General features: G+C 49.3%; 9 protein-coding genes across 9 annotated transcripts; 5 read left to right on the forward strand and 4 right to left on the reverse strand.

Moving 5' to 3' along the window:
• Positions 1–201: 201 nt before the first annotated feature.
• BDW43DRAFT_306478 (amine oxidase) lies at positions 202–2,433 on the forward strand (the record flags this gene model as incomplete). The annotated part of the gene is made up of 4 exons (XM_032046038.1): positions 202–543; positions 601–1,180; positions 1,236–2,144; positions 2,201–2,433. The coding sequence occupies 4 exons, from the start codon at positions 202–204 to the stop codon at positions 2,431–2,433; spliced, it is 2,064 nt and encodes a 687-aa protein (XP_031905468.1).
• A 737-nt stretch (positions 2,434–3,170) lies between these two features.
• BDW43DRAFT_296812 (putative cyclopropane-fatty-acyl-phospholipid synthase) lies at positions 3,171–4,960 on the reverse strand (the record flags this gene model as incomplete). Its single annotated transcript, XM_032044270.1, has 4 exons — positions 3,171–3,380; positions 3,442–4,193; positions 4,268–4,754; positions 4,850–4,960. The coding sequence occupies 4 exons, from the start codon at positions 4,958–4,960 to the stop codon at positions 3,171–3,173; spliced, it is 1,560 nt and encodes a 519-aa protein (XP_031905469.1).
• Positions 4,961–5,924: 964 nt separating this feature from the next.
• On the reverse strand, positions 5,925–7,794 carry BDW43DRAFT_262216 (uncharacterized protein). The gene is made up of 3 exons (XM_032040401.1): positions 7,265–7,794; positions 6,972–7,208; positions 5,925–6,908 (listed from the first exon to the last, which is right to left on the reverse strand). The coding sequence occupies exons 1-3, from the start codon at positions 7,515–7,517 to the stop codon at positions 6,130–6,132; spliced, it is 1,269 nt and encodes a 422-aa protein (XP_031905470.1). The 5' UTR covers positions 7,518–7,794; the 3' UTR covers positions 5,925–6,129.
• A 187-nt stretch (positions 7,795–7,981) lies between these two features.
• Positions 7,982–8,746, forward strand: BDW43DRAFT_306481 (tropomyosin; the record flags this gene model as incomplete). The annotated part of the gene is made up of 3 exons (XM_032046039.1): positions 7,982–7,999; positions 8,211–8,515; positions 8,584–8,746. The coding sequence occupies 3 exons, from the start codon at positions 7,982–7,984 to the stop codon at positions 8,744–8,746; spliced, it is 486 nt and encodes a 161-aa protein (XP_031905471.1).
• Positions 8,747–8,796: 50 nt separating this feature from the next.
• On the reverse strand, positions 8,797–9,871 carry BDW43DRAFT_120655 (rRNA-processing protein RRP17). The gene is made up of 2 exons (XM_032038067.1): positions 9,575–9,871; positions 8,797–9,506 (listed from the first exon to the last, which is right to left on the reverse strand). The coding sequence occupies exons 1-2, from the start codon at positions 9,749–9,751 to the stop codon at positions 9,030–9,032; spliced, it is 654 nt and encodes a 217-aa protein (XP_031905472.1). The 5' UTR covers positions 9,752–9,871; the 3' UTR covers positions 8,797–9,029.
• A 120-nt stretch (positions 9,872–9,991) lies between these two features.
• On the forward strand, positions 9,992–11,479 carry BDW43DRAFT_262222 (Ac45/VOA1 transmembrane domain-containing protein). The gene is made up of 5 exons (XM_032040402.1): positions 9,992–10,150; positions 10,223–10,521; positions 10,584–10,688; positions 10,741–10,977; positions 11,041–11,479. Exons 1-5 carry the CDS (start codon positions 10,056–10,058, stop codon positions 11,178–11,180), a joined length of 876 nt encoding a protein of 291 aa, XP_031905473.1. The 5' UTR covers positions 9,992–10,055; the 3' UTR covers positions 11,181–11,479.
• Positions 11,480–11,560: 81 nt separating this feature from the next.
• On the forward strand, positions 11,561–13,401 carry BDW43DRAFT_120690 (uncharacterized protein). The gene has a single exon (XM_032038068.1). The coding sequence runs from the start codon at positions 11,961–11,963 to the stop codon at positions 13,011–13,013; it is 1,053 nt and encodes a 350-aa protein (XP_031905474.1). The 5' UTR covers positions 11,561–11,960; the 3' UTR covers positions 13,014–13,401.
• A 347-nt stretch (positions 13,402–13,748) lies between these two features.
• Positions 13,749–15,202, reverse strand: BDW43DRAFT_296814 (EXS domain-containing protein; the record flags this gene model as incomplete). The annotated part of the gene is made up of 5 exons (XM_032044271.1): positions 13,749–13,822; positions 13,874–14,187; positions 14,247–14,929; positions 14,995–15,044; positions 15,118–15,202. The coding sequence occupies 5 exons, from the start codon at positions 15,200–15,202 to the stop codon at positions 13,749–13,751; spliced, it is 1,206 nt and encodes a 401-aa protein (XP_031905475.1).
• A 424-nt stretch (positions 15,203–15,626) lies between these two features.
• Positions 15,627–17,011, forward strand: pex10 (ubiquitin-protein ligase peroxin 10). The gene has a single exon (XM_032040403.1). It carries the CDS (start codon positions 15,718–15,720, stop codon positions 16,840–16,842), a length of 1,125 nt encoding a protein of 374 aa, XP_031905476.1. The 5' UTR covers positions 15,627–15,717; the 3' UTR covers positions 16,843–17,011.
• Positions 17,012–17,289: the final 278 nt, after the last annotated feature.

The raw sequence follows: 17,289 nt of genomic DNA on the forward strand, positions 1-17,289 counted from the left end.
TCTATCTATACTCCCAACCATTCATTCATGCTGCTGGGTGGCCAATTCGATCGCATATATAAAGGTCTCTCTCACCTCGCTGAACAATGCTTTATCTCCCACTAAAAACCTCTTCTACCTTATACCCCCAGGACACTTGTTGTCTATCTCTTTATCTCCCCACATAGATCTATATCTCGGCTTCCTTAACCCTCCCACATCATGTCTCTCGCATCTCAAAGGATAACGCCGACAAGCTCGGTGAAGCTTCACCCATTTGACCCTGTACGACCGGAAGAAATCAGACTCGGCGCTCGAATTCTCGAGACATCGTTCCCCGGTGTCCCGCTTCGCTACAACCGCATTGATATTCATGAACCCATCAAACAAGATGTCATCCCCTACATTGAGGCAGAACGACTCGGGAAGCCCCTCCCTGCTAGGCCAGCACGTCTTTTGTATTCCTATTTCAATCGTCTCGACACAGGTGTCTGTCTCAAGGCCCTAATGAATATTGATACTAAGTCCCTCATCTATGCCAAAGAGCTTCCAGAGGGAGTGCAGGTGTGTCCATGCTCCTGGTCGTCTCTCTCCACCGGTCTGTACTAAATGCCCCAATAGCCACCCATGGATATCGATGAAATAGCTGGTATTGAAGAACATTGTATGCAACATCCTGCAGTGCTGGCAGAAATTGAGAAGCTCAAGCTGCCTCCTGGTATGACAGTCTGCAACGACCCATGGATGTACGGGACAGACAATCAAAATGAGAATCGGCGACTCTTCCAATGCTTTATGTACATTGTGGAGGTGGACCACCCCGAAAATAACCACTACTCTCTTCCCTGCAAGTTCTGCCCTGTCTTTGACGCCCGCACAAGGGAATTAGTCCGCATGGATTATCTCCCCGGTGGCGCAGATCATGAGACTGTCGAGACACAGCCGTGGGTACCAGTGAAAGCAGTCCAGTATGCTCCCGATCTCCTAGATGAGCCACTTCGGACAGACCTCAAGCCATATATTGTTCAGCAACCCGAAGGCGCTTCCTTCTCAGTGGACGGCAATTCCGTCTACTGGCAAAAATGGCGTTTCAGGGTCGGATTCAATAATCGCGAGGGCCTAGTCCTTCACAATATCACATATGACAAGCGCAATGTCTTCTATCGTTTGAATGTCTCCGAGATGACTGTTCCTTACGGAGGTGAGCACTGCCATAACCCAGTACCAAGCATTGCCATCTAATGTATTCCACCCAGATCCTCGAGCCCCATACCACCGCAAGCAAGCCTTTGATGTCGGCGACGTCGGCTTCGGTCTCAACGCCAACCAGCTATCTCTGGGCTGCGATTGCCTCGGCCACATCAAATATTTTGACGGTTACAGATCCGACTCCAAGGGCAACCCTATCCTCTTGAAGAACGTGGTCTGCATGCACGAGCAAGACAACGGCCTGCAATACAAGCACACAAACTACAGATCCAACGCAGCAACCGTCAAGCGCAACCGCCAGCTGGTTCTCCAGATGATCTGCACCGTTGCAAACTACGAATATATCTTTGCCTACATCTTCGATCAGGCCGGAAACATCGAGCTCGAAGTCCGCGCCACAGGCATTCTGTCCACCGTCCCATTCGACAACTTAAATGGCGAGACCGTCCCCTGGGGCACCAACGTCGGCCCCGGTGTCATGGCCCCCTACCATCAACACATGTTCTCGCTCCGCATCGACCCCGCGATTGACGGCTTCAACAACACTGTCTACTACGAGGATAGCGTCCCACTCCCCGAAGATGAGAACAACCCCTACCTGGTCGGCTACACCACAGAGAAAACCGTGATCCGTAAATCCGGCTCCGCAACCACCGACATCAACCGTAATCGCGTCTTCAAAATCCGCAACGACAACGTCATCAACCCCATCACCTATAAGCCCGTCTCATACAAGCTCATGGCAGCCCCCAGCCAAATGCTTATCCTACCAAAGCACGCAGTGGGACACCAACGCGCCGAGTTCGCCAGCAAGCCCATCTGGGTCACCAAGTACCAGGACGACGAACTTTTCGCCGCAGGCGAGTTCACAAACCAAAGCAAAAAGGCCACAGGCGTCGAGACTTGGGTCCAGAGAAACGACGACACAGAGAATCAGGACGTGGTCCTTTGGCACTGTACGTATCCCGCCCCTCTCCCACAGGTAAAATGGATGATACTAACTAATTCCTAGCGTTCGGTCTCACTCACAACCCTCGTATTGAGGATTTCCCTGTCATGCCTATGGAACGCATTAGTGTCATGCTCCGGCCCGATGGCTTCTTCACGAAGAATCCGGCGTTGGATGTGCCCCCTTCGACACAATCGTTCAATAAGTCAACACTTCACCCTGGGCCGGCGCCGGCTGCACCATGCTGCTCCGGCTCTGGAAACAGCAAGGCAAAGCTTTACAAGCGGGTTGACTAGACAAGGTGCCTGGCTGGCTGTGTGTTTGGGTGATTGTGAGACGTCCTCTATAGATATCCCCTTGTACAATGATATGAATGAATGGTCCGTTAGTTAAAAAATATATATCCTGATCTGGCTGGCTTTAGCACACTTCAGACTGTAGGCATACGCAGATATAACAGAGCCACTTTTACGTCTCGTTAAATTTTTTGATTGATCGATCTAGTCGCATTCGTCCCTCTTTGTGTTCATGTATCAAGAAAACAAGCTTTCAAATAAGATCTTATGGCCCGTTTAACGAGATAGGCCTGCTCCAGTTCAGAATTAAGTCCTCACGTCATATTTTGACGAAGTGAGCCATTTCTGTCTACACGCATACTACCTTCCACATGAGCAATTTTACCATATACGCGTCAGTTCTATTCTCATTAATACATCTCTTCGGTGATTTACAACCTGCTTTGCCCCTATGGGGCGGAAGGCACACAAATCTGGATGGCTATAACATACATAACAGCTACCAATGAAAACATACGTCCCATTTTTCCCTTCCTGGGGAAACGTTTCCTGAAATATTTTCTCCTCTTCCTCTCTGGACTAATAACACAGTTTTCCATTATCACTTTAAGAAAAGGGCCTCTCCTCCATCATTCCATGAATCATGCAATTTTGGATCCAAAAGGCACAAGGATATAGTTCGACCACGTGTAGTGAATCTGCAGTCGATAGGAGGCTCTCATATGGGGACACTATACTTATGCCTTAGGGGTAACGTGAGCGCTAGGAACAGCGCCGTTACCGATAGAGTCGATAGCAGCTTGACGAGCACCCTTAAGGCCGTACTGCGTCTCGATACCCTCGATACGGTGGGTGGAGTTGATGTTCTTGACAAGAGTGAGCTGCCAACAGGTAGCACCGCCCTGGCGGGAGGTGATAGTCGAGGAGGCCAGGAAGTATTCCCAGATCTAGCATACACATGTTAATATTTTTCCAATTCGTGATCATACATAATGGGAGGAAACTCACTCTGAACCATCTCTTGCCATATTTGGCCTCCACCTTATCACGGTTGCCCATCCAGTTACGGTACCAGCGCCAGAGAGTAGCAGAGTAATGGACACCAATAGTATCAACAGCCTTGATCTCAAAGCCGGCGGCCTCGAGACGGTCGACGACAAATCCAAGAGGGGTGCTAGCGTCGGCACCGGGGAAGATATACTTGTTCATGAAGAGACCCCAGATGAGATCCTCGTACTGCCAGGACTTGCGGAGACCAGCAATTTGCAAGAAGAAAACACCATCATCGTCCAGCATATCGTAGACCTGTGACAAAAAAGTAGTGAAGTGGCGCACACCGACGTGCTCAGCCATCTCCAGGCAAGTGATCTTCTTGTAACCGCCTTCAATCCGGGGAGCGTCACGGTAATCCATACACAAAACACGGCTCTGAGAGTCCTCAATACCGGCCTTGCGAAGACCATTGTTACCCCAAACAGTTTGATTACGGCCGAGAGTGATACCGGTGACCTGGGCGCCATAGTGGACGGAAGCATACTTAGCAAGAGTACCCCAGCCGCAACCAAGGTCGAGGACGGTATCGCCAGGCTTCAGACCGATCTTCTGACAAACCACAGCCAGCTTGTTATCCTGCAGCTCTTCCAGAGTCTCTTCCCGCTCCGGGTCGCTGATAACACCAGAGGTATAGATCATGCGTGGGCCCAAGAACCAAGCATAGAAATCGTCACCGCGGTCATAGTGGTCACGGACCTGCTCCTCATCTGCCAAGTGTACAGGTTAGAAAGGCAATTGCAATGAGATTTGATTACAGAAACAAAGTACGGTGATCACATACCTTGGGAACGGGTGTGCATAAGCATCTCAGGGATGAACCCGAAGAGGAAGTGCTTGAACAGGCCCATGGTGAAGCGGAAGTTGGCCCAGTCGTGGCGGAACTCGAGGACCTCCAAGGCGTCGCCTTTGAAGTCCACCTCTCCGTTGAAGTACTTCTCGTAGAAAACCTCCATGGGGATCTTGCTCTTTCCGCGGTAGGTGGCACGGTCATGCTCGCTGTGGAAGTGCAGGTAGTGTTCGACGGGGCGGCCGGCATACTTGGCCTTCTCGGTCTTGCGCGGGGAGATGGATGAAGCGACGGACCAGAAAGCCATCAGAATGGGGACAGTAGTGAAGATCGCGAAGAAAATAGTGGTGTAGAAACCACCACCGATCTGGCGAGCCAGATACCACGGGACGAGCAGGAGCAAAGAGAACAGGAGGATGTTGGAGAAGCTGTCGCTACCCGGGGAGTCCGCTGGGACGGGGGCATTTTTGATGGCCGGATACTGGGCGGGAAAACTATCAGCGCCAGTGTACACAATTGATGACCGCAATTGAAGCGATACAAGGTACGTGTTCTCTATCTAGGGACCAGACTTACCGACGTGGTCCGCACACCGCAGGGCTCGGCGGGAGTAGTGCAGGGAGCAGGGGGAGTTTCAATGAACTCGAACTCCTCAGGAGACTGAGGATGAATTTTCGTCTCACCCATGACGAATTGACTGACGGCGGAAGAGAGGGGAGGGATTGGGGGGTGAGGGGAGGGGATGAGAAGGAAAGAGAAAAGGTGAGGAAGGGTGTCAGAAGGTGTTGACTTGAAGGCGGCCGGGGGGGTGGCTTTAGCTTCCGTTTGGTTAGTTTGTCTTTCCTTGTGTTTGCGGTGGGCGCCGAGGAAAAGGAAAGTGGACGATCAATTGATTTGAATCCACTCTCCAGGGACCCAGTCTAATTTTTTCCTTTTTATTCCAAGTTCTAATTCCTTTATTTTTTAATTCCTTTTATTTTTTCTACTCGGATGCAGCTTCCGCTCTTATAAGTCCCGTATAAAGGAGGTCTTGTCATAGAATATACTGTTCTGTTGTTGTATCCTTCACCAACTTCGTAATAATGAAGTATGGATTTATGTAGAGCTCCAAAGTAAACAGTACCGACGAACCGATTGGGTCTAGACAGTGGATGTGTTAACTAGGGAGCCGTGAAGAGATCTGATATGAAGGAATACTACTAGTAGTAGTACTGTTTCATACAGTGACTCGATGAAGCATCATGGTCAATTTGAATTATCTTGCGAATTCCGTGTTCTTGGATGAGATGGGGAGAATACTAGCAGGCAGAGTCCATGCATACGCACTGGACCTCCCGTACCTGGAGGATATGACTGGTCCCATGGGTTAAGGTCTGGCCGCAGAGCTTCAGCTGCGTCCCCAATCACAATCGTCCGAATCAACCATTCCCGAGGGCGAGCAACCCGGGAACTGCAGCGGGAAGGGGTCCCTGAAACAAGGTCGATCTAAATTTACTTTACAGTACGGAGTACTAAGTATTGTAGTCTACAGCACAGAGCGAATCCGAAGTCCATATATCAGAATAACACTGATCTTCTTTTCATTGATTTAATTATCGAATCGCTAATTCCGTATTTCGGGAACTCATACATCAATTCTAATTCTGTGGAACGTAACCCCGCGATACTTCAACACACACATGTAATCATAAAACGCCCCGCGGAAGTCCTGTATCATGCAATAACGTACCGTCCCACCATCCCAGCCTACCATAAAACTATATCATAATCCCATAAAAAAAGGAAGAAAAAATGAAAAACAGAACCATGAACACGCTGACCGTTTACTCCGGGATATGGATTTGTGCTGGTAGAGCTTACAAGGTCAGCTGAAAATTCAAGCTTTCCTCATCTTCCTCGTACACCGGGAGCTCTTCCTCAAGGTCAGTGGTGAACTGATCATCTTCGCGTGAAAAGGTCCCTATATTGGTCTCCAGAGGTGGAGTCCCGGAAGGCCGAAGGTAAGTGTCGGGGGCGAAGATTCCGTGATGAACTGCCTGTTCTTTAGTAGTGGTGGTCGCCTTGCCATGTAGCTTAGATGACACGTCCCGGCCCTTCGTGTACCCTAGGGTCGTTCTAGAGTTTGCTGCGGCCGCTATGTGGTACATTGAGGATGGGTTAGTCGGCACCCTGGGCTTTTTGGACGGAAACAAGGACGATGCGATTCTCGATTTGGGCTTGGGCACGGAAACTGGTCTCGGTCGGAGGGTGCGTTCGCTTCCGGAGAGAGCAGCGGCTGCATCACGAGCTCGAACAGTTGGGATATTGCTAGTATGCTTTCCCCGAGAGCTCATTGCCCGCGTGCGACGCGTTTCAATGCGATGCTGGGGTGCCTCCTCCACGTAAGGTTCGCCGTGCCGCTCCGCATCACTAGGCTCCTCGAAGCCAATGCTCTCGACTTGTTTCAAGATCATGTCATCTATCATTTTGTCATATGCGATAGAGACCTCTTGAAGCTTGCGCTCCCTTTTTGTAAGACCATCGGGTCCAATCTCGGTATTTCCATAAACTGTCTCTAACCCCAAGGCTAAGTTCTTCGGTTGAAACTGAGGGAATGTGGTGTCATATGTAATCTCATCGGGAACATCTGGAAGCTCTACATGTTGTTAGATTTATGGGCTCCTGGCGCAGCTCGGACTTGTTTTCTTTTGATACATACCTTTAGGCTTAGGTGGCATATACTCAATATCAGGGACATCATCCTCTGCTGGTTTATCCCCTACCTCGAGCTTGCTCTGTTCCACGAGCGGGGTAAACTTTTTGACTCTCTGTGAGGAGCCTCTTTTGCCTGTCCTCTCCGGCTTCACAGTCCCGGCGGGAGGCGCGGGGGTTTGTAGACCTCTCGCTTTCGCATTTGTCGTTTTCATGCCCAGGGGGGCGCGCTGGCGAGTATCCGCTATCGCATCTGTCAGCTTTGAGCCGGGATACGCGATGATGTCCGCAAACCCATACCCACTGGTGTAACAAAAGCATCCTTCACGGATGGTTTGGCATTTCCATTCTGTTTACCCAGTCCCTTCACCGTTTTCTTTCCAAATGCCAACGGATCATTCTCGTCGTTCAATGGCACCTTGAATGGGGTTTTCGGTGCGCGAGCTCCTGGGGTTTTGGGCTGCAGAGATTTGGCGCTTTGGTTTAGAGGTTTGGACGCAGCAACGGTCTGATGAGCGTGTACTAGATTCTCCTGGTCGCGGAGGGCCAGCATGGTGGCGGATACGGAACAGTGCTTTTCATACACTGACAGATACGTGGATATTGATTATCGAGATGGGATTTGGAGGTCGAACAGAGCCGTAAGGTGAGGGTTTGGCGAAGTAGTGAGGAAAGGGCGTGTCTAGGTTTCGAATCTAGACACACGACGCACCTGTTTTCTAGTGGTTGCCCGTGGAGACAGGCGGTCGATCCCTTGGAACCGACATCCGTGGCTAGGGCGACTAATGACTAAAAGGGGTTAGACGCCAACCTGAGTCGGGCTGACCGCCAGGAGACACTCACTCCACCTTTCTTCCTCTCCCGAAACCAACTCCCAACATTTGAACACGTTATTGATTCCATCGGGTTTCTCGCTGAGCGAAAGCCTTTACACCTTATTACTCGTATAGATTCTTCTTTTCAAATACATATTTGTCTTCCCTCTTGCAGATAATTTTAACCTCTTTCGTTGTCAACATGGAAAAGATCAAGGAGGTGAGTTTCTTTTTCCCCCCCTGTTGGCGGGGTAGCTTATAATAAGCTCCCGAAAATGCACATGCATCATCCTCTCCCCTTACGTGACTTTCCCTCGTCATGCATCTCAGTGGAAATCTGTAGCTGCTGATAAAGGGTCTTGGTCTCTACTCATGTTGATCACAAATTGTCAAAGTAAAGATGGGAAAAGGGGCTGACGGACCGCATCTAGAGAATGAACGCCCTCCGCCTGGAGGCCGACGATGCCCAGGAGAAGGTGGAGGAGTTGAAGACTAAGGTCAAGACTCTGGAGCAGGAGAATCTGGCGAAGGAACAAGAGATCACATCCCTCAACCACCGCAACCAGCTTCTTGAGGGTGAGGTGGAGAAGTTGGAGACTGCCCTCAAGGAGGCCAAGGATGCTGCCAACCAGAGTGCCCAGCACGACACTCAGAATGAAAGTCTTCAGAGACGTTTGCAACTCTTGGAAGAGGAGCTCGAGCAGGCTGACAAGAATACCAGGGAGACAACTGAGAAGTATGGTTCCCTTTCTGCCCCCTTTTATTACCAGCGAAACGAGTACTAACCACGCTGGTGTTCAATAGGCTCCGCCAAACTGATGTCAAGGCTGGCCACTACGAGCGCAAGGTGCAGGCTCTCGAATCGTCTCGTGACGAATGGGAGAGCAAGTATGAGGATATGGCCAAGAAGTACGCCGAATTGCAGAAGGATCTTCATGAACTGGAGGTTTCTATAAGCAATGTTTAAGGCCAGGGTTGCCCGCAGATGCAATGTTCTGGAAATGTTCGGCTCAGCCTTTCTTCTAACATAATAACTTTTTTGTTCCCTGCGTGTTGCAGATTACTTTATTTAGCATTCGCCTTAAGGAGCCGAATCCAGTAGCATCTCTGTCACTGTAACTTGCCATCCACCTGTCCTTTGCAAAATTTTCCTGTTCAATGGAGACGTACGTAGTAAACAGTGAAAAGTGCCTTGAGGGTATTGTAAAGACGATCGGTTCGGGGATGTAAGGATTTGAGATCAAAGTCCGCTACTTTTCTCGTCGCGCCCTCGCTTTCCTGTGGTTTGAAAGTCGTTCTTTTCTGCGAGCAACCTGGCGATCCTCCTTGCTTTCGTACCGGAATTTCTTCTTCTTTTTAGGCTTGTTTTCCAAAGCCTTCTTGGCCTTTTTTACTGGCTTTGGCTTCGAGTCCGCTTCGGCTGTCGGTTTCGCCTCTTGCTCTCCCTGTTCTTCGTCCGAGTCGTGCTCCTGGGATCGCAGCAAACCCTCCCTGGAGGCATCCATCTCTTCTACTGTTACTGTCGTATATTTATCTTCGTCAATATATTCCGCCTCGTAGTCCACCGCAGGCGGCTCCTCGAATCCTTCCCATTCCTCATTATCGTCATCCTCGCTCCCGGAGTCTGAGCCCGAATCGGAACCATCCTCTTCTTGCCTAAGTCTCTTCAATTGCTTTTGATGCTCCTCAAGCGCCTGTTTAAACTGTAGCTCTCGCTCCTCACGCATCTGCAAAATTTTTGGCGTTGGTAAACTTATGTCTACTCGAGGAACATAGTGTTGGAGAAATGACTGACTCTTTTCCTATCCTCCCTTTTTGCTTCACGAGCCTTTTGCTCTGCAACCTCCTGCGCATGTTTAATTCGCTGTTGCTTTCGCTTCCGGAAGCCTGTGAGGAATTCATGGCGGGCAGAATGATCGAAGTTGATTTCTTCGACTTTGCTAGTCTTTCTCCGTTTTGCTTGTGGTCCCATATTTCTGTTCAGACGAAGAGGTATTTACCGTAAATTGCAAATTCAAGACAAATCCCAGGAATCTTTCCTAGTATTTTATGTAGTGGTTTCAAAGTGAGGAAGGTCCAAACAAAAGGCATAAGGAAAAAAAAAACTATGCACTATGATCGAAAGTGAAGCTAAGCCCTGTCGGTGGTTTGGGTCGACCGCCTCCGAGCCCCGTCGGGCTAATCCTCCAGCCTGTCTCCAACCATCATACCTCCGGGGCTCCTTTCACCGTTCGGACAGCCGGTGCTTGTCTGAAGCTACATCTAAATCCACCACCATGCATTTTAGCAGTTTTTCGCTGCTTGCTCTAGGAGCGGTAACAGCTAGCGCCTTCCGTGATACCTCGCCCTTCTTCCTAGCATCGACGTCTGAGTATGTTTTGGCCGCACTGACTTGCGGCGTTGCGAATAGCTCGTAGAAGGACCAGCTAACGAGCTCCTCTAGGATCCCCTCTACTTCAAGCCAACTCAAAACTGCCCCATCCTTACTAGATGACCTCTCCTCGAAGCTTAGTGCTTGTCCCTCCGACTACTATGTCATTGCTTCTCAGCACGGTGTTCACAGCACCGATTTCTTAACTCGGAAGTCCGCACCCCGCCTCGGCGCGAAGATGACGGGGAAGGACAAGTCCATCCGCTCGACTCTGATGATTAATGAAGTTGTCGGCGTGCTGGAAGCAAAGAAAATCCAAAGCGTTATTGAGAAAGAATGCGGGGCGCAATCTACTGTCATCAATGGTGCCTGTAAGTCCCGCAAAGTCGGAAATCTAAAATCCTTGAATAATCTCGCTGACCGGACTTTCTAGCTGGCTCTTATCCGTCCGACTTTGGTGCCGATCCCCGAGTTCTTTTTATCGATTTCCCTGCCCTTCCTTTGGGAGAAAATAGGGCACAACAGCTTTCTGACAACGGTTCGTGAGCAAAGTAATAATACTACGAGGGTATCTGCTGATCATACTGCAGATGGTCTTCTTTCTGATATTATCGAACGGATTCCTTCGTCGAAGAAGTACACTATTCTTTACGTGACATCACCGAGGGAATTTGAAGACTCCGAGTCCGGTATCTATCAATCCGACGCTGATCAATATCAAGACCCCGTCCACATGGACTTGAAGAGAGATTATATGGCACATGGCCGTCGGGCGGAGCCTGCGTCTAACAAGTCCCTCTTCCAAACGTATCAATACCTCACACCAGGTGCGATCCCTAACATACACTGTCCCTTTGGAACGTCGTGAGTTACGGAACTGACGTTGACAGGCCTCTTTATGGGACTTATTGCCACCTTTATCTTCATTATTATCTTGTATGTTGGTTTCAGCGCTCTTGCTAGTCTTGAGGTTCCCTATGCTGCTTTTGAAAAAGACACGTATGCCAGTGTGCAGAAGAAGCAGCAGTAATTATCGGTTGGTGTTTCGATTAGGTCCTGGAAATATTTTTCTGTTTTTAGTTTGACATGATAAAGTGGCTGGAAGCTAGCCATCAATTGTTCTAGATCATTGAGACTGTACTGTGTACGCTATGCTGTATTTCGGCGTCTGTGTGTGGATCTGAATGCTACATGATGAAAATCCCAATTTCGCTCAAGGAAGTACTTTTCTCTTAGGCCATTAAATCTGCCATATGCTATGCGAAACTAGCGCAAGGTCTTTGTTGAGACAGAGCTATATATAGGGCCATCACGTGTAGTGACTTCTCCGCAACATTGCCGCCTAAGGCAGAATATACGAGGCACGGGGCAACGGTAAATGATCTCTCGGATCTCCTGTCACCGATCTTTGGGGGGTAATCCCACTAATCTTTTGTTCTCATCCTTCGTTTCATGTTTTAATCTAACCAACTCGATATTGGTGATCAGTGCCAGTCACTTACTTGGCCACTCTCTGTGCCCTATACATTCGTTGTCTCCTGGAATAGATCTGGTTGCTGTTGATCCAGTGTTTTGGTGGAGACCATCTGATAGAGATCCACGTCCCACAACTTGCGACAGTCGGCCGTCATTGCATACCAACATATCATCGATTACGGAGGCCAGTGACCTTTCACAGCCTCAGAATTTATATATTCCCCGGGCTCGTCAGTGTGACCTCCCTAACAAACTCACCACGACCCAAAATTTTTTCTCGCTGGGATTTCTTCACATCCGGTCTCGCTCGTTCGCTCGCTAGAGTATCTTAGCAATGAATTTTCGTGCCGCGGGCCTTCGCAAGGCCCGCCGCCAACCTTCCTTCCCATGGCTTTTACTCCTGGTCGCTATCCTGATGATGGCGCAAATATCGATCGCCCAGGAAACTACCGCAGATGACTCTACGACCGACGCAACAACCGCTAAGGACCCTACGACCACTGCTACAACGAAGGACGACCCCACCACGACAGCGAAGACCACTACGGCATCTACCACGGAGAAATCAGCAACGACGACGACCTCGGAGTCTAAGTCGACGACTTCAACCTCTGAGTCCTCAAAGTCGACAGACTCCTCGGCAACCTCCACTGCAACGAACGATTACCCCGTGGTAACAGTCCCTCCACTCGCGGATGCGCCGTACATGCAAACGTCAGATACCCCAGAAGGAACACTTTTCATCGCCGTTGGTGCAGTGCTAGGCTTTCTCGGCGTCGCGGTCCTCGCCTGGCGAGGAATGGTCGCATGGTCCGTCAACCGTTCAGTCCGGAAAGCAGCCATAATACAATCCTCCGAGGCGAAAGGGCTCCTCCGCTCAAAGAGAAAGAGGTCTGCACATCGCTCCCATGCCGGTCCTACAACATCCGTATCAATGGAAAAGATGGCCAGCAGCCACCGTGCCAGCTATGCAAATCACCGTTCCTCCAAAGCCCCTAGGTCCAACAGCGGTCTGTTCTTCTCTCCCACGGCTGGAATGCACAGTGCCGCGAACAGAGGTTCAAGCTATCTTCCCGCAGGTTATTACGCGGCTGGTAGTGCCGCCGCCGGTAGTGGGAGTCGTCAGAGCATGCATTTCTCCGCATCTGATCTGCCAGGATTGGGCCCGCAGGCGCAGGGGTATACTCGGACAAGATCCGGGCCTAGCCCACCTGGCACGCCCACCCACACTCCCGGTGGCATCTATGAGCCTCAGTACAATACCTCGAGACATTCCCACTTGGCCTCGAATAGCTCTGTCAATCTTGCCTCTCCTACGCAAGGAAGGACGCCTAGTGCCTACCTGGAAGATCTCTTTGAAAACCATCCTCCTCAGAATAGACAGTAGATTTGGGTGAGCTCCTTTCCCTATGAGGAACGAGATATACCCCGTCACTCTCTCCCTTTCCTTTCCCCAATCCTTCCCTTTCCTCAATCCTTCCCTTTTTGTTTCTATATTCGATGGCAAATATCATCTACATAATCCTGTTATATAGTGTATGTACATTCGTCATGTCATGAGCAACCTTTTTCAGCGTTCAGGGCTACGCACCTTTCTGGATAGTTTCTAGTTTACCCCTTCTGTTTGGTTTATGCAGCGGGTATTTTTAGGCGAGGGAGTTCACTGCAGCTCAGTTGGATCATTTAACGTGGGACGTTGGGCTCTGGTCTCGTTAAGATTTTTTTTTTTTTTTTTTTTGAAATATCGTTTTGAGATCTAACTTTGTGGTTTTCGTATTGTCTGTCGATATTGCAACTTTTTATAACCGATTTATCTGCAGACTATTTGCTCGGAAAGAATAAAAAGAAAGATACTGACACTATATACTGTACACAACACTGTCTCGCGGTGATCTAGCGAATGAATACAGATGCGGATGGTCATTTGCAAGGTTTGGTAGCAGATTCTATATACCTGATCCAAGAAACGAACCGAATTATGAGCAATGCGCTGGAAGGGCATAGCAGAGAATAATAACTGAAGTGAAATACATACATAATCAAAGTCCTACGTCCATATACCAGGTCATGTCATTTATGGAAAGGGTGGTGTTCAGTCTTAGTCTTGGAGTACAGTTGCGGTTTAGTCCGCATCCAATTTACCGTTGAATTCACCGAGAAGAATGTCATCAGGGGCCGGTCCACGGCTGTTCCTGACTAAAGTTGTCAAATTAGCATATGTTTTAACATGGGTAAAAGGCTACTTACCAGATTCGGTTTCCACTCGTAAGAATATCCACATCCACCGACGCGCAACTTCAAGGAACATGAGCAACCAAACGCCCACTTCCGTATCGCAAAGCCAGACAAATCCTGGAATGAACCGGGACAACCATGTAAATCGAAGAACTAGATCCACGAGAATGGCAAGGTAGTACTGCCGATCTGAAAAATGGCGGTGCCGACGCAACCCGTAAGGATAATGCGCGTCGCGGCGCGATGAAGTCAATAGGGTCAGATCCCAATCTTTGGTGACGTCCCAGTAGAAGGAATAAGCGGAATTAATAAAGGTGCACCAGTATCTGGGATATAGTTAGCTAACCTTTCCCCTACCGACAATCTTCAAAGGCAGACCACATACAATAGGCGTGTCAGGCTCATCTCGCTATATCCGTACATCTCCAGCGGGTTATAGTTTCTCAGCTTGGAGGCAAGGTAGATGACCGGAAGTGCTGTAGCGTATTTCAGAGCGTTCGCCAGATGCTGGCCACCCTGGTTCTCCGACTTGAAACTAGCCCGACGCACACGTACATATTCGATCAAACATTGCCGGAATCGGATAATACTCGGAGTAGCAATTATCAGGGGGACCACCCAATCGGTTCCACAATTGCGATCTGGCTTGGATGTACTAGAGACACCCGAGGTGAAAAACATGCAGAATGTGACAACCAAGTCCGCTAGGACCTTAGAATAACTGGTCAGAGCATCGGCAAGTAGGATGTCTCCAAATTTCCCATCTTGGGTTTCCGCTAATCCGCCGATGCTGATCCGCCTCAAAGTTACGAACAAGCGATGCCTGCCAGAGCGCGAAAGACGGTTGAAAGGGAGAATGATGATCATGAAAAAGATAAAGAGGTATGACTGTGGGATAAAATCGAGAGATTCCACCCGTTCAGCAGAGCCATGAGTAGCGGACCAGAATATGAGCAGCGATAGCAGGAGGGGGATGGTCAAGAGGGTGGCTAAGTGGAATGTTGAGGTGTGGTGGGGTCGCTGGGACGAAGATTGACGAGCAGGATATCGGATGAGAGCGGGAACATCCTATTCAACGGCTGTGAGCTATTGTTCAAGAAGGTTGAGGGGAAAGGGTAGAGGGGTTAACCTACAATGTTCTTCTTGAGGAGGTACTGGAGATTAACCCCCCAACCCCAGAAGCCTGTATATCAATAAACATCAATGTCGCTGTCAAATATATCGAACAGACCGAGTGTTAGGACCGATTTACATACCAGCAACCAGGATCACGGCGACCCGGTAGGGGAAGGGAAGAAAGAGACTGAAGCGATCCAATTGAGCATGTTGATCAGGACCCATATTCCATTGAAGCGGCGCGGGAATGCAGCGCCTGCACGGAGAAGATAGGAGAGATAAGGAACAACAATATCAAAGAACAGATATCGCAATCGATCGATCTCTGGACGAAGAGGAGAAGCGAAAATGCGTTGATTCCAGTAATGAGTGACTAGGGGTGAGATTGAGAACCATAAAATTACACTTTCATAATTTCTTCGACGAAAAAAAGAAGACGCTCAGGGACGCTTTCAGAGTCCAGGCGGTTCCGCGCGGCTGATCGGGGTTAGAGGCACTTGACTGTTTCGGGTCTAACTCCTTGCAGGTCTCGATGTCCAAATTTGGGCCCAGCCTGTCCAAGTGTCGTCTAGTCACGTGAAGCGATCTGCCGAGGTATACCGTATCGCCGCTCATTCTCCGGGGAAATGATAACCACATCGGATGCCAATGAGGAACAAGGTAAAGCCAGCTTCCTTGGGTCAATCTGGCTTCCTACTGTCACTCCACATAACCTCACTCCTCCTTTACTCACGTTAATTATGGCGGACGAAGACTTCTCTTTCTCTCCTACGACGCCCGCCTCGGCTCCTAGTCCCTCGGCACATTTCTACCCATTCGCGACGTCTCCGGATATCATTCGCTCTCATGAGAAAGACATCTTTCTTACCTCAAATCTAGTACAACAAGCCCAGAACATTATCCGCTCGCTCCGCGGAGCCCGATTTGCTCATACCTACTCCAATACAATCAAAAACCTGACCGAGATCCTATACTTTTCCCTGACTACCCTGATCGGCAACCGAACATTGGGCGAGGAGTATTGTGATCTCGTCCAATTGGAAGATGACACACTCCAGCTACCTTCTTTCATTAGGCGAGCGGGGTATATCGTGAGCAGTATCATTGTACCCTGGATTCTTCAGCGGATTTTACCAGCCTTCCGCCAACGACTACGGGCGAAGTTAGAGCGGAGCATCGCACGGCAACAGCTTAAAGCCCAACAGGCCAAAGAGGGGGCAAACCCTACCCGAAATAATGCGTCAAATTCACCATCCTTCTTTACGAAGTTACGAATTCAAAAATATATTCTGGAACATCTTGATTCGATCACGTCGTTGAGCCCAATCTATGCTCTGAGCATCGCGACGTTTTATTTCACTGGCGCGTACTACCATCTGTCGAAACGGTTTTGGGGTCTGCGATATGTATTTACAAAGAAGCTCGAAGAAAACGAGCAGCGGGTCGGATACGAAGTGCTAGGTGTACTGCTTGTCTTACAGATCGCGGTACAGAGCGTGCTGCACGTCAAGAAAGTGGGGCTCAGTTTGCAACAAGAGGATGATCTTGAGACAGAGGCTACCCATTCTAGACGTCAGGACGATGCATTGATCCACTCTATTGAGAATCCGTCGAAGCTGCCTCTTCTTCCCGCCTCTGATGCCCGGTATGATCTCTCAGAGGATTCCAGCGCAATTCCTTGGATCCCATCAGGACAGCAAGGCAGGTGCACGCTTTGCCTAGAACCCTTTAAAGACCCCAGTGTCACCACATGTGGACATGTTTTCTGTTGGACATGCGTGCGAGATTGGGTACGAGAGAAGCCCGAATGTCCCCTGTGTCGGCAAGACGTTTTACTATCTAAAGTACTGCCTTTGAGAGGTTAGTCCGAATCATGTGTATATATTAAAGGGTATGATTGCGCACATATCAGCATTTGATACTTGGTCCACATATATTCTTGCTTATACGCCCGTTGCACCTTTTTTGCCCGTTTACCTGGTATTATAAGAATATACCCGTTTCTCAAATAAATATATACATCATATATCAGCCACCTCGCGGGCCGTCATCACATTGTAACTTGACCCTGGTCAGCTGTCTTAGGCGTGTTTTGATAAGTGGCCTAATAAACGCTCTAAAGCTCCTAAGGTTTGAAGTCTCAGAGTTTTCGATATCAGCATTTAAGAACCCACGCGTTCTTTCATTATTTGTCGGATAGTTATATCTCCGCGGAAGAGTAAAAAGGTGTAAAGACTCATCAAACCGGTCAATATCGACGTCAAAGCCGACATTCGAAGTAATCTTAGCTGCTTGATGGAGCTCTTCCACGG

The sequence above is a fragment of the Aspergillus alliaceus genome (genome assembly GCF_009176365.1).
Source record: "Aspergillus alliaceus strain CBS 536.65 unplaced genomic scaffold BDW43scaffold_3, whole genome shotgun sequence".
Taxonomy (NCBI): Eukaryota; Fungi; Ascomycota; class Eurotiomycetes; order Eurotiales; family Aspergillaceae; genus Aspergillus; species Aspergillus alliaceus.

Coding starts and splice junctions, on each gene's coding strand:
- BDW43DRAFT_120690 (XM_032038068.1), top strand. CDS start 11,961: ATGAATTTTCGTGCCGCGGGCCTTCGCAAGGCCCGCCGCCAACCTTCC.
- pex10 (XM_032040403.1), top strand. CDS start 15,718: ATGGCGGACGAAGACTTCTCTTTCTCTCCTACGACGCCCGCCTCGGCT.
- BDW43DRAFT_262222 (XM_032040402.1), top strand. CDS start 10,056: ATGCATTTTAGCAGTTTTTCGCTGCTTGCTCTAGGAGCGGTAACAGCT. Junction 10,151..10,222: donor TTCCTAGCATCGACGTCTGA/GTATGTTTTGGC, acceptor GAGCTCCTCTAG/GATCCCCTCTACTTCAAGCC. Junction 10,689..10,740: donor ACAACAGCTTTCTGACAACG/GTTCGTGAGCAA, acceptor ATCATACTGCAG/ATGGTCTTCTTTCTGATATT.
- BDW43DRAFT_120655 (XM_032038067.1), bottom strand. CDS start 9,751: ATGGGACCACAAGCAAAACGGAGAAAGACTAGCAAAGTCGAAGAAATC. Junction 9,507..9,574: donor AAAGGGAGGATAGGAAAAGA/GTCAGTCATTTC, acceptor AAAATTTTGCAG/ATGCGTGAGGAGCGAGAGCT.
- BDW43DRAFT_262216 (XM_032040401.1), bottom strand. CDS start 7,517: ATGCTGGCCCTCCGCGACCAGGAGAATCTAGTACACGCTCATCAGACC. Junction 7,209..7,264: donor TGCTTTTGTTACACCAGTGG/GTATGGGTTTGC, acceptor CAGATGCGATAG/CGGATACTCGCCAGCGCGCC. Junction 6,909..6,971: donor TATGCCACCTAAGCCTAAAG/GTATGTATCAAA, acceptor AACAACATGTAG/AGCTTCCAGATGTTCCCGAT.